The sequence below is a fragment of the Galeopterus variegatus genome, unplaced genomic scaffold (assembly GCF_000696425.1).
Source record: "Galeopterus variegatus unplaced genomic scaffold, G_variegatus-3.0.2 Scaffold4075, whole genome shotgun sequence".
NCBI classification, from domain to species: Eukaryota; Metazoa; Chordata; class Mammalia; order Dermoptera; family Cynocephalidae; genus Galeopterus; species Galeopterus variegatus.
In genome coordinates, this window is record NW_007730186.1 from 178255 (window position 1) to 188863 (window position 10609).

Genomic DNA, 10609 nt, shown 5'->3' on the forward strand with positions numbered 1-10609 from the left:
TCTGAAATTGTGGGCTCTATTACCCAAGAATTGCCCAAAAGGGCAGAAAGGAATCACGGCTAGGCTCAACCAATCAGAGAAATAATACAGCTGACACTTTTGTTACTGGGTAAAGAGAATACTGAAAGGGGCCGGGGAGGAGATGAGAGAATTTTCAGGAAACAGCATGCAAGGGACTCCAATTCATAGTGCATTTTCAAAGTTAGAGAGAGAGACTTAAAAAGACAAGTCATACATTCTTCTGACAGCAAATATTTTATCCTATGTTCTGTTGTGTGATAGAGTCAGTCTTCCTCCATTTCCCATACCCACCCCCACCCCAAACATTCAGATTATCTTTGATGTTTCTGTCCACTATTTTCTTCTAAATGATTTTTTAAAATTATTTTGTCAAGTTTACGAAAATATTTTCCTGGTATGTAGGGATACATGCACTATCTAACAAGAAATATAATTTATCTTTCTCTCAGACCCACCTTTCTTTTCATTTAATTTTTTATGTAGAAATTTTATGGTTTCCATTTAGAAGTTTTAATTAACTTGCCTGAAGTTCCTGGTTACTTTTGTTAGTAAAATTTCTGGATAATTATTGTACTATACAGATTTCCTATTATTTGAGTTTTCCTGGTATATAAGCCATCTGCAAATAATATTTTTCTCTTTAAATTACTACTCATTTTATTTCATTTTTATATAAGAATATCTAATACAGCATTACATGTGGTAACAATGGGCACCCTTATTATGGTCTTGTTTTTAAGAGGGATTTTTGTAATGCTTTCCTATTACAGGTAATGTTCATTTTTGTTTTATATTCTCTTTACCATATTTAAGGAATTATTTTTCTATTCTTATTTTAAAGACTTTTATTTTGAAGTATTTCTTTGGTGTTCATAGAAAAGATCACAGAATATTTAATATTAATGTAATAATAAAGTATGTTATATCGATATTTTTTCTTATTTTGTGATAGCCCTGCCCTTCATAAATAATAATAAAGTATTAACAGATCAGTTTATGAGATATGCTTTTCTAGTGCTTCACAAATATTATCTCATTTAATCCTCACATCAAACCTAATAGTATGTATTTTTAATGTCCATTTCAAAAATAAAGCACCTGAGATTTTTGAGGAGTTAAGTATGTAATTATCTATAGCAGCTAAATGACAAAAAGAGTCAAACCCAATTTTACTAAAAAACCTGAGCTTTTTTCCACAATTCTATACTAACTCATCATTCCTAATAGACACCTTATGCTATATTATTCTTTCTTCTCTTCCATTTTATATGCTAGCATTTTATTTACACTTTAATGTCTATATAAAGAAATTATGCCAGTTTGACATTTTCAGTTTTAGAATTTGTGGTCCAATAGGATCACATTTACAAGTCTGTAAAAAAGGGAGTAAAGCTCTTCGAAAGTTTATTAAAATATTCACTATAAACACAACAGAATCAGATGCTTTGGAGGAGGTAGGGACTTTGATGATTTTTCTCATTTTCTCCCTCCTTTACTGGTCTATTTATATTTTCTATGGACTTGAATTTTCCAAAGTAATTTTAGATCTATTTATCTCATTTGGCCTTAAGAGCACTGCTGTACAGGCAGGTTATATCATCCCCACAGTGAAGACAAAGAATTGAAGTCCAAAAAAGTTAACGTCCTTAAAGTTGCATACTTACTTGTTAGTATAGCTGATATGTCCATACTCCCAGTGTAAGGGCTCTAGACTGAGCCCTGCTGACCCTATGGAGCTACCCTGAGTCCCCTGCAACTCTAAGAACTAACAGACCTCTGGCAGAAAGAAAATGTATGTGGGTGATAATCCTAAACACCCCTAGGGCAGAGACAAGACTTCAGGATTCATTTTGAGTTCTGGGATGGATACTCTAATCTCTGTAAATCATGCCACTGAATGACTTTTTACACACTGAGATGGCATTTGCTCCACCCCAGACCATGTCCTGGAGGTGTATGAGCTGTGGCAGGGTTAGGGGAACAATAATCCCCATAGATGGGCCAGCAGAATATTTGAGATCACCTTCAGAGCAAAGAAAATACATAATCTCCCAAAACCTCATCACTTGCCCAACTGGTTAAAATGAATGTCACTGTGCTCCATCTATCATCTTAAGTGCATCATATACTTCAAATTGTCAGGCCTTTCACACTAATTGTCTGCCCAGTGAGTCATGACTCATATAAAGCTCAGTGCTCATTGGTGCATTTCTCAGGGTCTACCCAATCCCAGGGGACATAGGAAACTAATTTGACTAATGATCTCTGATATTTCAGATGGGAGCTTCATTTAGTGAGTTCTTCTTTCCCTGACTGCAACTCTCTCCATTTTTCCTTCCTTTTCCAGCTTCATGATGGTCCTGCAGGTCTCTGAAGCCCCCTGGACAGTGGCTCTGATGGTGTTACTGATGGTGCTGCTCAATCCCATGGTCCAGGGCAGAGCAACTCCAGGTAAGAGCAAAGCAGCAATTCTGGAGGGCCTGGCTCAGTGAACAATTCCTAGGGGCCTATCCCTTCAAGGGCCCAGACTCTGAGACAGGCTGTGGGAGCTCCTGCCGTGGCCCAGTGTCCTTCCTTTCCAGCTAGAGAATCACGGTCACCTCCTCATTGCTATCCAGTGAGCCTGTTATGTCTCCCAGGGACACAAGCACAATGAGCAGGGGAGAGGTGCCAAGGGTGTGATTGCTTATGGTAGAAAATGGGGCTGAGATGTCTGGCTTAACTATGTAGGGACAAGGTTTCCAGAGAGGGGTCAGCAAGGTCAGCCTCCTGAGCATCCTCACATCTGCATCACAACCTTCAGGGAACTTGGACAGACAGCCCTTGGCTGGGGGTGTCCAGGCTCCAAGGATCACCCTGCTGATTCAGTGCTCAGCAAGAGGACCTTCCAATCTCCAGGGTGGAGTAGGACCCGTGCCCCTTGGACAGTGATGGCAAGATGGGAGGAAAGCGTGGGATAGGCTACAGTTCCAGCCCCTGGCTAGATTACTGTTGAAGATAATTCTCCAACCTTTCTAGAACTTGATTAGAGTATTAGGATGGATTGAGATTTGTAGGATTGTAGATATGTGGAAAGAGTTCAGTGTAGGTTATTAGACAGCCAAGGAAGGAGTAACTAAGGGAAAAATCTCTTCCTCGTGATGCCTCCCTATGGCTAGTGTAATATTATGGCTTGTACAATCCAGTTTCTCTCTCAGGACGCTTCTTAACTTTCTAATACAAATTTATACTCAACAACATGAGAGTAAGGTCTATAAAACAGCTATGTTAGTTTTCCACTAACTGCTACATTTCCTTTTATAGATTCTTCCTCTTTTACACCCTTCCGCACCCCTCCTAGGATATACCTAGGATACACTGTCCTCATTTTACTTCCTTATTTGCCAGGGGTAATAGTATTTGAGTCCCCTGAATCCAGCCGCTCAAGCCCCAGGGCTCCTTTCCTATTTCTTCAGATCCATTTGCAGAGATGGGAGGGAGAACTTGCCACTGACAGTCATGGAGGGCTGCCGAGAACTTACTAGCAAGATAGCTTGGCTGTGGGAACTGTGCCTTAAAAATCCTGGAAATTGGAGAGAGATGAGGCTGGGAAAAGAGGAGCCTGGGGGTGTGTTTGGATGACACTGAATAATGACCAGCAGAAAGTGAGAGGAGACACTGCCAGTATCCTGTAGGAAAGCTGTCCTGTGGGATAACGGGCAGTGGTAAGAGTCGTCAAAGAAACCTGAGGTGGAGTGAACAGAGCAGAGGGGTGCATATGATGGTAGGAGGGAAGGCAGTGGAGGTACAATGGGTAGACTGAGATTTGTAGGAGGAATGAGATGAGGATGTGTAGGCATGTGAGTGGAACTGAGGGTAGATTACCAGAGCACCCTGCACAGAGATGTTCAACAAAAACCTGCTGGAGTCATAGGACAATATGGGTAGAGTGAGCAGGGAAGATTCTACAATTCCCTTCAAACTCTTCCAACTCCACACAGATCTCCAACTTCAAACAGAGCAGAAGAGAAAAGACATAGGAGAGCAGGTTTGGCTTAAAGCAGCCTGGGGGAAGAAAAGCTTGGTTGAGAACCCCTAGGGAGCAGGGGTGAGGCAGCAGATGGGGCTCAAAGAAAACAGACTCATGAAGGCGACATCTTTTGGGCTCAGACAGACTTTTGAAGTGAGCTTTTTAGTGGCTGAGTTTCCCATCACCACACCCTCTGCCCCGGGGCTTTGGGCCACACTTCCAAGTCCTCCCTGCCATAACAGCTGGGCTCTTCTTGTACAAGCTTAGTGTGCATTTGAGTCTTTGCATATTTACTGTTTTTATCCCCCAAGTAAAATCACTAGTATAAAAGAGAGGAGGGAAGATACAGTCCACAAATAGTCAACAAAAACTTTTCAACCACTAAGGTATGGTCCACATGGAACCTCCCCTTCAGATTCTCCAGTAGTCCAAGGGCTGAACTGGTCCCTCTGTCCTATGAGTTTCTTTAGAATTTTGCAAATATTAAAAGAGATCATACATTGAAAAGGGGAAGGGGACTAACATGAACTGAGCAGTACCAAATACAGTGCTATGTATTTTACATATGTTAACCTATTTAATTCCAACAGCAATTCTTCAAGATAAATGGTGTTACTACTATTTTACCTGTCAAGAAATGGAGACTTAGGAAGGTTGTTTCTTGCCCAAGATTACATAGACAATAAGTCGTAGAGCCTGGACTAGAACCCATACCCATCACATGTTCCTTTTTTTACATTTTAAGAACTTTTCTTTCCTGCAATTTTTTTGTTTTTGTTTTTTAGTGTATCCTGTTCTGAATAAGAGATGATACCACTTAAATCGGTGGTTTTCCAACTGTTCTGGGTAATTCTAAGTTGCTTCAAGAATTTCACAAACAGTATAACGTTCCTCATACACAAAAAATGAAAGTTTCAAATTGCACAAAAAACCCACTCATCATTTATGTCTACATTACAGTTGAATTCCATTAAATTAAATGTTTCTCCCGAAAATTTTCAAAATTATTTTTCTAGATTGACAAAAGTTCCCTTTTTGATAAATAGGAAGGAGAAACAAGGACTAACATTAAAATTACAGGATACACATTCAGAGAGCGGCAGTTAAATAGGAGATGAGGGGGATGAGGATTCAGGAGCTGAGACAAAAGGCACTAGGAGAGGAGGCAGGTCAGGGAGTTCAGACAAAGAGAATAGCCCTACTCTCCATTTCCCCAGCTCCACCTGCCCATGCGGCTTCTCTCTCTGCAGGACGTTCCCCTCTGGTGAGATTCTGTTGCTCCCTATGTCCCCACGTGAAATATCTCCTCCTCCTCCAGCTGCCAGCAAAAATTGATTACTTTCTCCTTAGTATGCTCACCCTTTTTTAAAAATCACTGAATAACCCCTTAGCAGTGATCATATATATTGTATATTTACTCCTTATATCTCTCCTTTCATGGGTGAGAAAACTAAGGTCTAGAGAGGGTCTGCAGCCTGCCCAAGATCCCATCACTCGCTATTGGAAAAAAAACACTATTTTAAAATCCGACCCCGAGCGGGAAGATTTGGGCAACAGCTGACAGAGGCAGTCCGTGAACGCGGGGCCGGGCAGGAGAAGCTCCGCGCACACGGAGCTCGGCTACTCCGTCCTACGGGGCCCTGCGGGGCGGAGCGGTGGCCACGGGGCGTCCCGGGCTTGAGTCCCCGGGAGCGCTGAGCTGGCAGCGAAGGCGCGGGAGGGAGGCGGGAGGACGCGGGACGTCGCGGCAGCTCTGCTCGACCCAGAGAGGCCCTCTGCTGTACCCGGCTACTCCGTCCTACGGGGCCCTGCGGGGCGGGGCGGTGGCCGCGGGCGTCCCGGGCTTGAGTCCCCGGGAGCGCTGAGCTGGCAGCGAAGGCGCGGGAGGGAGGCGGGAGGACGCGGGACGTCGCGGCAGCTCTGCTCGACCCAGAGGGGTCCTGCGGGGTGCTCCGCGGGTGTCGGGGTCCCGCGGTTCGTGGGGGTCGTGGCTCCCCCGGCTCAGCGCCGCCCCCGCTCCCCGCAGAGAATTACGTCTACCAGGGACGGCAGAACTGCTACGCGATCAACGGGACGCAGCGCTACGTGGAGAGATACATCTATAACCGGGAGGAGTTCGCGCGCTTCGACAGCGACGTGGGGGAGTACCGCGCGGTGACCGAGCTGGGGCGGCGGGACGCCCAGTACTGGAACGGGCAGAAGGACCTCCTGGAGCAGAAGCGGGCCGCGGTGGACACGATGTGCAGACACAACTACGAGACTGTCGAGGGCCTCACCGTGCAGCGCCGAGGTGAGGGCTGCGGCCGGGGCTCACGGGGCAGCCGCGGGGGCCAGACCAGGGAGCAGGGGCGCCGGGCCCACCTAAAGGACCGTCGCGAGGGGCAGGAAGGGCACTCTGCGGTTGGGGATTGATGGGGGAGCTTGTCCGGGGAAGCCAGGCGAGAACCTGAGCTGGGCTGTGCACAAAATGAGGCAAGATGGATGGAGAGGCAAGTCCTCAGGAGTTTATCAGTCCTGGCGACTGGATGTGGATGTTACTCGGGGGTTATTAAGACTTTGTAGGGGCAGAAGTGAGCTACGTGGCATCATTTTCTTTAATGGTAACCAGCTGCCAGGTTGCAGACAGTCTTGGACGCCAGCTTGAGGAGTTTGGCTTTATCTTCTAAGCCAGCAGGTCTGCAACCTAACTCTGTTCACAAGACTCTCCTAGAGATCTTTAAAGCACTGATTCCCCAGGATCACTGTCCAGACATTCAGATTCCGTGCGTGGTGAGGTGTAGAAATCTGGCTCCCGACTGATCATGTCTTCAGATGTGTTGGCAGGGCACTCAAATTTATTTTTTTAAGATAAAAATGACAAGGTCAGAGCTGTGTTTTCAGAAGAGTGTGAAATGGGTTGGGGAGAGGATGGACTGGAGTTAGGGAGGTCAGGTAAGAAATTGTCATTATTGTTTAGGGAAACAGTAATGAAGGTGTGAATTAAAATAGGAAAAAACACAGAGAAGCAGGGAAGAGAGGCGAAGAGGGGAGGAAGGTAGTTGTGGCAATTCCAGCGATGATGCCCAACTAAATCTAGAAGTAATTGAACAAATGTTTTGTGGGCAATTGACTAGGCAACTAGAATAAACAAGAATTTTGCCTTTGTGAATGTATTGGAGCTGAGTCAGAAATGAGAGCATTTGGGGGGCTGGCCGGTTAGCTCAATTGGTTAGAGCGCAGTGCTGGTAACACCAGGGTCAGGAGTTATGATCCTGGTGCCGACCAGCCGCCAAAATGAATATGAAAAACAAATGAGACCACTTGGTACTAGCCCTAGCTCCAGCGCCCCCTACAGGTCTGTCATGCAGCCCAAGCTGAGCAGCCTCCCGTCAAAGAATGTTGAGCAAAGTGCCTGTCATGGAATGTTCTGGGACCTTAAAACAGACAACCAAGTACACTTCCTAATTTCTATGGTGCCCAGGAGCCCTGTGGAAAAGAAATTGAGCATAATCTACAATTGGGATTCAGGCCTGGGTGAAACGGTCTGATGGACTGTGAGTTCAGAAAGGTGGTTGAAGTAGAGTGAGACACAAGGTGCCTTTGAAGTAAAATCACCTTGAGGGGAAAAGGCTGGCACTTCGGATTCATGAAGGCAAAATATAGGCAGTAAAGAGTGTGGGTATAGTTCAAGACTGTACCTTTACCTTACCCAGCCCCTCCTCCGGGCATTTGTGTTCTCTGGGAAGTAGGAAGTAGAAAGGAAAGAACTAAGTTATTAAGGACCTAGACTGTGATTGGGGAAATTCCTCTGAATGGGCTCTTCTCCAGGGGCACTGGGTCTTTCTGCCCTCTGTAGAGGAGCAGGGTACTGGAGGCAGAGATCCAGAATAAGAAACTGCAGGCATGGAAATTGACCTACAAGCAGCAGAGGATCAAGGAAAGGAGGGACAACAAATAGAGAGATGCAGAGGTACAGGAAAATTATTGTCTTAATAATCCAAGAGAATGCCATTGTCTGTACATCTTAATTTCAAGAAATTATTTGAGTGAATTTTGCATCTTTTGCACCAAGACAGAGTGTTGGAAAGACAGGTAGTTTCATGGCCGATTAAATATTCTTTGTCCAAAGGGTATTAATCAATTGCTTATAGTAAAATTTCTCCTAAATGTGCTGCAAGGTGCTGCCCTTGTCTCTCTCCTATTCTACTCAAAACTTATTATTTAATTCAAGATAATGCATATTCTCTTTGAAGGTGTATTTCTGTCTTTTCAGTACCACCCTTATCCACTAGCCTAATTACTTTATTTGTTTTTTAAACACCTAGGAATCAATTACATAATGTACATGTCTAAGAAATAATAATTACAAGTGCTATTCCATTTATTTTTAGTCCCACCTAGAGTGAACGTCTCTCCCTCCAAGAAGGGTCCTCTGCAGCACCACAACCTGCTTGTCTGCCATGTGACAGATTTCTATCCAGGCAACATTCAAGTCCGATGGCTCCTGAATGCACAGGAGGAAACATCTGGGGTTGTGTCCACCGAACTGATCCGTAATGGAGACTGGACCTTCCAGATCCTGGTGATGCTGGAAATGACCCCCCAGCAGGGAGATGTCTACACCTGCCAAGTGGAGCACCCAAGCCTGGACAGTCCTGTCACTGTGGACTGGAGTGAGTTGTTCGCTGATGACCCTTCTAGACCCCACCTTCTGAAGAGCAGGGGATGCTCTGGCTCTGAGGTCCACTCACCTTTTCTTAAGTGTCCATACAATCGGGCCATATCTACCCCTATCTTTCCTCTCTACAAGCCCATGAATATAGTCCTAATCCAGAGGTAATGAAGACTTGCCTGTCCCTGGCCTAGGAGATCTTGAGGATTCAGAATCTTTCCCCTTGTCAGAGAATCTAGAGAATCAGACACCTTCCTTAACTGCCCTCACAAATGGGAACTGTTCTCTTCCTTCAGGCTTTTAGCCTCTTCTGAGTTATTTTGAGAGGGCACTGGCAGAATCAGCAATTTCTTCTTGCTGGGGTCACACCCTAAGCTCCAGAATTGAGGGGGTGGATTTTTTTGGGGGGGGGTCTTTCTAAATTTCCTCCTTCTACCAGGTGTATCCCCACCACTGTCCTCATACCAATATTCTACATCAGGCTCCAGGATCTCAGACAGGACCTGAGGAGGGGTGCAGCTGGTGGAGGTGAGACTGACCCTGGGTCTGTTCTTCCCAGAGGCACAGTCTGATTCTGCCTGGAGCAAGATGCTGACTGGAGTCGGGGGCTTTGTGCTGGGGCTCATATTCTTTGTAGCAAGCATCTTCATGCATATGAGGAGCAAGAAAGGTAAGAAAGTCTGCGAGGTGACTGAGACTTTCCCCAGACTTACTCATACATCTTTCATGATAAGGGGCCAAAACATAAAAACAATTCTGGAGAGTTCTGTAGTTCACCCAAATCAGATTGTCGGGGAGAAAAGATGGCCTCTGGGGAGAGAGGAATCCCCAGGCTGGGATCTTAATATGACCAGATGCCTGAGGTTTCCAGGTATTCAGGCTCGTGCTGGGCATTCATTCAGTGATGGGTTAGTCTCCAACCAGCCCCTGTCCTAATTCCGTATGGTAGCATCAGGGCAATGGAAGATGGGGTGGGAAATTTGTGTAATTGTCTAAGATGTTTTTAATGGGGAATATGTTCCCTTTCCTTCTTTCATTTCAGTTCAACGAGGATCTTTATAAACAGGTAATATTCCTGCTTCAATTTTCTTGAGAGGGTGGATTGTAGAAAGATGTAAGTTTTTTTATATCATTGTGACTCTGAGGCACCTGCTAGGAAGAGAGTCTCAGGCCTGAATGTTTCTTTCAACCTCAGTCCTTGGGTGAGTGTGGGGAAAGAGCATTATTTTTTCCAACCGAAGAAGCCACAATAAACTCTTTTTTATATCAGGCAAAGCCTCAGTCTCTCATTGTAATTTATCTCTCTTGGGACTTAAAGGAAGAAAGATTGGCAACCTGGGGTAACTTTTTCTTTACCCCCACAGGGTTCCTGATCTGACCTACAGGACTATATGTGCCTTCGAAACATTATTTTTCTGTGTTTCTTTAGTCCCAGAGGCTGGTTCTGAGACATACCCCCAGCTTTCCAAGAGAATGTTGCTGCCAAGTAATTGCTTTGAAACCACTTTCTGCTCTTTGATTCAATGCAGCTCTCATGGACCCTCCAACCAAGTTCCCTTCTCCTGGTTCCATAAATAATCAAAATTTAAAGTAATCAAAATAAAAAAGTTATTGTTTGTTTTCTTTTAAGAATATGCACAAGTCATCTCTGCTTTTGCTTTTGTTTGAGAATTTGGTAAACAGGAGTTAATAGAGAAATTCATTGTTATTTACACTTAGGCAAGAAGAAAAACAGGAAAATGTGGATATCCCAACTATGTATAAGGTGGCCAGTTGGATGTGGACCTCTTCTGAATTTCTGTATTTCATTGAGCTGCCCCATAATCATGTTTGGTACCTTTATCCTTTTAGATATGGGACCATTATTCTTAGTTATTCAATGGTGAGCAGACTGTGAATCTGGATTATATGACCCATATTCACATTGC

At 44.6% G+C, this 10609-nt stretch overlaps 1 protein-coding gene across 2 annotated transcripts; it reads left to right on the plus strand.

The window, feature by feature from the left end:
* Window positions 1-2279: 2279 nt before the first annotated feature.
* Window positions 2280-10315, plus strand: LOC103602260 (HLA class II histocompatibility antigen, DP beta 1 chain-like). Of its 2 annotated transcripts, none has more exons than XM_008586675.1 (6): window positions 2280-2472; window positions 6057-6320; window positions 8401-8682; window positions 9241-9351; window positions 9724-9747; window positions 10046-10315. In XM_008586675.1, the coding sequence occupies exons 1-5, from the start codon at window positions 2373-2375 to the stop codon at window positions 9741-9743; spliced, it is 777 nt and encodes a 258-aa protein (XP_008584897.1). In that variant the 5' UTR covers window positions 2280-2372; the 3' UTR covers window positions 9744-9747; window positions 10046-10315. The 2 variants fall into 2 exon arrangements, with proteins under 2 accessions (XP_008584897.1, XP_008584896.1); XM_008586674.1 differs by having other exon boundaries at window positions 10111-10315.
* Window positions 10316-10609: the final 294 nt, after the last annotated feature.

What these genes read in the sequence shown, in the direction of transcription:
- LOC103602260 (XM_008586675.1), top strand. Translation starts at nt 2,373, where the DNA reads ATGATGGTCCTGCAGGTCTCTGAAGCCCCCTGGACAGTGGCTCTGATG. An exon ending in CCAGGGCAGAGCAACTCCAG is followed by an intron (nt 2,473 to 6,056) that starts GTAAGAGCAAAG and finishes CGCTCCCCGCAG; the next exon opens with AGAATTACGTCTACCAGGGA. An exon ending in TCCTGTCACTGTGGACTGGA is followed by an intron (nt 8,683 to 9,240) that starts GTGAGTTGTTCG and finishes TGTTCTTCCCAG; the next exon opens with AGGCACAGTCTGATTCTGCC.